This window comes from Chelonia mydas, chromosome 4, assembly GCF_015237465.2.
Source record: "Chelonia mydas isolate rCheMyd1 chromosome 4, rCheMyd1.pri.v2, whole genome shotgun sequence".
NCBI classification, from domain to species: Eukaryota; Metazoa; Chordata; order Testudines; family Cheloniidae; genus Chelonia; species Chelonia mydas.
Window position 1 is genome coordinate 25,140,381 of NC_057852.1, and position 3,881 is coordinate 25,144,261.

General features: G+C 58.2%; 1 protein-coding gene across 1 annotated transcript; it reads left to right on the forward strand.

The window, feature by feature from the left end:
• The first annotated feature begins 771 nt into the window (after positions 1-771).
• On the forward strand, positions 772-3,340 carry ATOH1 (atonal bHLH transcription factor 1). Its single transcript, XM_007063032.4, has one exon. The coding sequence runs from the start codon at positions 934-936 to the stop codon at positions 1,852-1,854; it is 921 nt and encodes a 306-aa protein (XP_007063094.3). The 5' UTR covers positions 772-933; the 3' UTR covers positions 1,855-3,340.
• Positions 3,341-3,881: the final 541 nt, after the last annotated feature.

Consider the following 3,881-nt stretch of genomic DNA (forward strand, 5'->3'; position numbering starts at 1 on the left):
CTACCGTCCGCCCCCTGCGCAGGGCCGATCGCTGTGCAGGGAGTGGAGGACGCGCTTTTGGCTTGAGACCAGTGGCTTTGGAAGTCCCGCTCGCTAGGATTTCCCCCCCCCCCCACCCCCGCTTTCGGTTCCCCCGGGGCGGTGGGGCGCGGCGTGACACATGCCTCCGCGGCACCCGGGCGCACACCTGCTCCCTCGGTGCCCTGCTCCTGCCGGGGCGTCCCTGGCGCGCTCAGACGGCGGACGCCCGGCCCCCTCTGCCACGCCCACGTGCGTAAAGCCCTCGGCCCGGCCCTGGCGAGCCCGGGGCAGCCACGTGTCGGCCTCGCCTTCCCGCCGCTGGGCGCACACCTCGCCCCGGGCTCGGGGCGCCGCGGGCGGGTGCAACTCCCCCAGGCACGGGAGGCCGCGCTCGCTGGCTCGCACTCTTAGCTCCCCCTGTGCGCCCCCCTCCCCACCAGCCGTCACGGCCGCTGTGCCACCTCGCAGCCCACGCGCGCGGGGGGGAGGGGAGGAGTACGGCCGTCTGGGTCCCATCCCCGGAGTCTCCTCGGCAACTTTTCTCCCCTGGGGCGGGCCAAGCGCCTCCTGCCATTGGCTCCCAGCACGCGACAGACCCGCGCGCTCCATTGGCTGAGCCGCCACGCGACCGGCGCGAGGAGGGCGGGAGGCAGAGGGTGGGGCGCGAGGAGGCGGTGCGGGCGGCGGAGGCGGGGGGGACCCCGGCGCGTGCCGCTTTTTAAAGGGGGCGCAGCGGCGTCCGCAACCGGAGAAGGCTGGCTGCACGCGAGCGGTGTGTGCGCGTGCGAGGTCCCCGGAGCCAGGGTAGAGGTGGGGGGGGCCGCGCGTGCAGCAGAACTCGCCAGGGCTGTTCTGCCCCGGCTCACGCTTCCCTGCTTCCCACCCCCGCTTTGGTCTGCAGCGCCCGGCGCGATGAGCCACCTGCGGGCGGCCGCCGCCGAGTGGGTGGAAGGCGGCAGGGACTTGGGGGCCCAGCAGCAGCTGGAGCAGACTCTTCTAGGGCAGGAGCATCCCGGCTGCGGTTTCCCCCCCGCCTGGCTGGGCATGTGCTGCCCGGCACGCGTCCCCGCAGCCGCCGCCGCCGCCTCCCCCAGATACCTGCTGCCCGGAGCAGAGGAGGAGGAGGAGTCGCTGGAGGCGGGGGGAGCCGAGCAGCACCTGGGCGGCTGCAGGAGCGGCCCCTCGGGGAAACTGTGCAAGCTGCCAGGGGGCGTCCCGTCGGCGGAGGGGGTGTCGGGCTGCGGCAGGCAGCGCGCCCCGTCCGGGGGGCTCCGGCAGCAGGTGAGCGGCGTGCAGAAGCAGCGGCGGCTGGCGGCCAACGCCCGGGAGCGGCGGCGGATGCACGGGCTGAACCACGCCTTCGACCAGCTGCGCAATGTCATCCCCTCCTTCAACAACGACAAGAAGCTGTCCAAGTACGAGACCCTGCAGATGGCGCAGATCTACATCAGCGCGCTGGCCGAGCTGTTGCACAGCCCGGCCGCGCCCGCCGACACCCCGGGCAAGGGCGAGCACCGCGCGCCGCCCCACGAGTCAACCGGAGCAGAGGCCGGAGCGGCAGGGCAAGGACAGGGGCAGCAGCAGAAACCCTCGCCCTCCGGCCACTGCAGGACTCGCTTCCCCCAGCAGCCGGCTGCGGGGGGCTACTCGGTGCCGCTGGACCCTCTGCACTTCTCCTCCTTCCAGGAGAGCGGCCTGATGGCACAGAAAGCCCCCTCTCCGGCCCTCCTCGGGCAGCCGCAGGAGAGGAACAAACCATCGCCCAGGTCCCACAGGAGCGACGGAGAGTTCTCGCCCCGCTCCCACTACAGTGACTCTGATGAGGGCAGCTAGGGAGGGAGCCCAGCAGCACCACGGGGACCACAGGGGCAGAGCCACAACCAGAGCTGTCCCAGTCTGCCCGGGGCGCAGGCGGGAGGGGGAGAAGGGGGCTATGACTGCTGAAAACTTTGCCATGTACCTGCTTCGCTGTCCAACAGCCTTTTGTGGTCTAGTTTAACATAACATCAGTTCCTTTAGCTTATGAATCTCCAGCTTTCTCCTTGGTTTGTCTGTGGGAATGGCTGTTTTGTGATTCAATGTCCCCGTTATCCACCCCATCCCGTTTCCCTTTCTTTGCATAGGGATTGTTAGTCTTCCCCCCCCTTCCCCAGCCAACGTGCTGCCGTGTAGTGCGGAGCTTCACTTGCGTTGCTCGCGAATAACAAATACACTGTGAAGTCTTACCTTGCTAAAATTGAGTTACCGTTTATGATGATGCTATGGGCACCCTTCTGTGTCTGCACAGATACTTACACAAAAGTCTTCCGAAATGCCGGTCCTGTATCCGAATTTTATTGTTACGGAAACAAAAAGATTGTAAATAGCATACTCCTGTGCTGTAAATACCAGAGAAAAGGCGGATTTTTAAAAGTCCCGTGTTGATGTTGGCATCTTCTGGGGAAACTTGGCGCAAGCACTTTATCAGCGGCTGGAGATGCGGCTTCAAGAGGAAAGCAACTAACTGCCAATTGGAGACCATTCTTTAATTTAGCCACTTATAGTCCTTAAGCTCTTCAAGTGTCAACGTTTTATGTGAATTTTATTTTGCTTTTGTGATATTAGGAACTTATTTATTACGGAGTGTTTGCTACTATTTCTGCTTTTATCTTTTTTAAACTTTTCTACAAGAATGTTTTGTTTTTTTTTCATTTAGCAAAGCCAGCTGCCATTGTTTTCTGTAATTTTTGAGATCAAATAAATATGGGGGGGAAGATTGGTTGGACTGTTATTTTTCAGAAGCCATAATAAAAAGTATACAGAACACTTGAATTTCAAAATGAGTATTGATGTCTTTTAAAAGGGCACTTTCTGAATATACTAACATACATCGCCATGAGATGGCTGGGTGAGTGCATTTGATTTAGATGGCGTGGATCTGTATGACATCAGAATTTACACCACCTCTGGGTTCAGTTCTCTGTAACTTGCACCTTTGCGTGCAAAAAAACAAATAAACCTCTGATATTTAGACCTACCCCAAAACTATAAATTGTATAATATACGGCATTAATCGCTTAAAACTGCGACAATAGTATTTTTATCAATATTTCTATTTCTCATTTTAGCAGGTACCACTCTTCCCTTTTGGGGTTAGGAAAGAGAGGGCTTGTCCCGGCATTAAAATTCCCATTGCAACAGGTGACCGTTGCCTGAGTTAGGGCTGCAGGGTGGGACCCCTATCGGCGTTCTGCTCTCTGAGGGGCTCGTCCTGCTCCCCTTGAAGTTAATTGTTCAAATTCCGTTCTCAGTTACACCAGCGTAACTAAAACCGACAAAACTGGCATAACAGCAAAACTCCCGTTGATTTCAATGGGAACGGGACTGAGCGCATGGTCTCGGAGCAGTTGCCGTGATGAGCCATGGCATGAGCGCAGCTGGTTGTCCTGTAACCATGCTCATCGCAGGAGAAGAGGGAAGGAGTGTACAATCCCGCCGTGGGCTAGAGGGAGCCTTAAAAACTGAAGCTGGTTAGGAGTTCTGGAAGCCGCGTACACTAATCTGGAAAGCTGAACAGACGAGCAGTAAGGATTTGAAAGGGCGGTGTCACGAGCACTACACTGGTAGTTTCCCCTTCCTTCTAGCTCTGTGTATGAAGTGACTTGCCCCGGTGGTCCTTCCTGAGGCAAAGGTAGCCCAATAAGAGCGGCTTGCAGTTCTCGAGCAAGTTTAGGAACAAGCTGTAAAGGAAAAGGTATAATCGCTTTGGGGCATAAAAGTCGAGAGTATTCACCTGTAAAAAAGCAAAATCCAGAGTAATTCTTTTCCTTATGTTGGAATTTTCGAAATAAGACCTATTGGCGGATCCTATTTCTAATGAG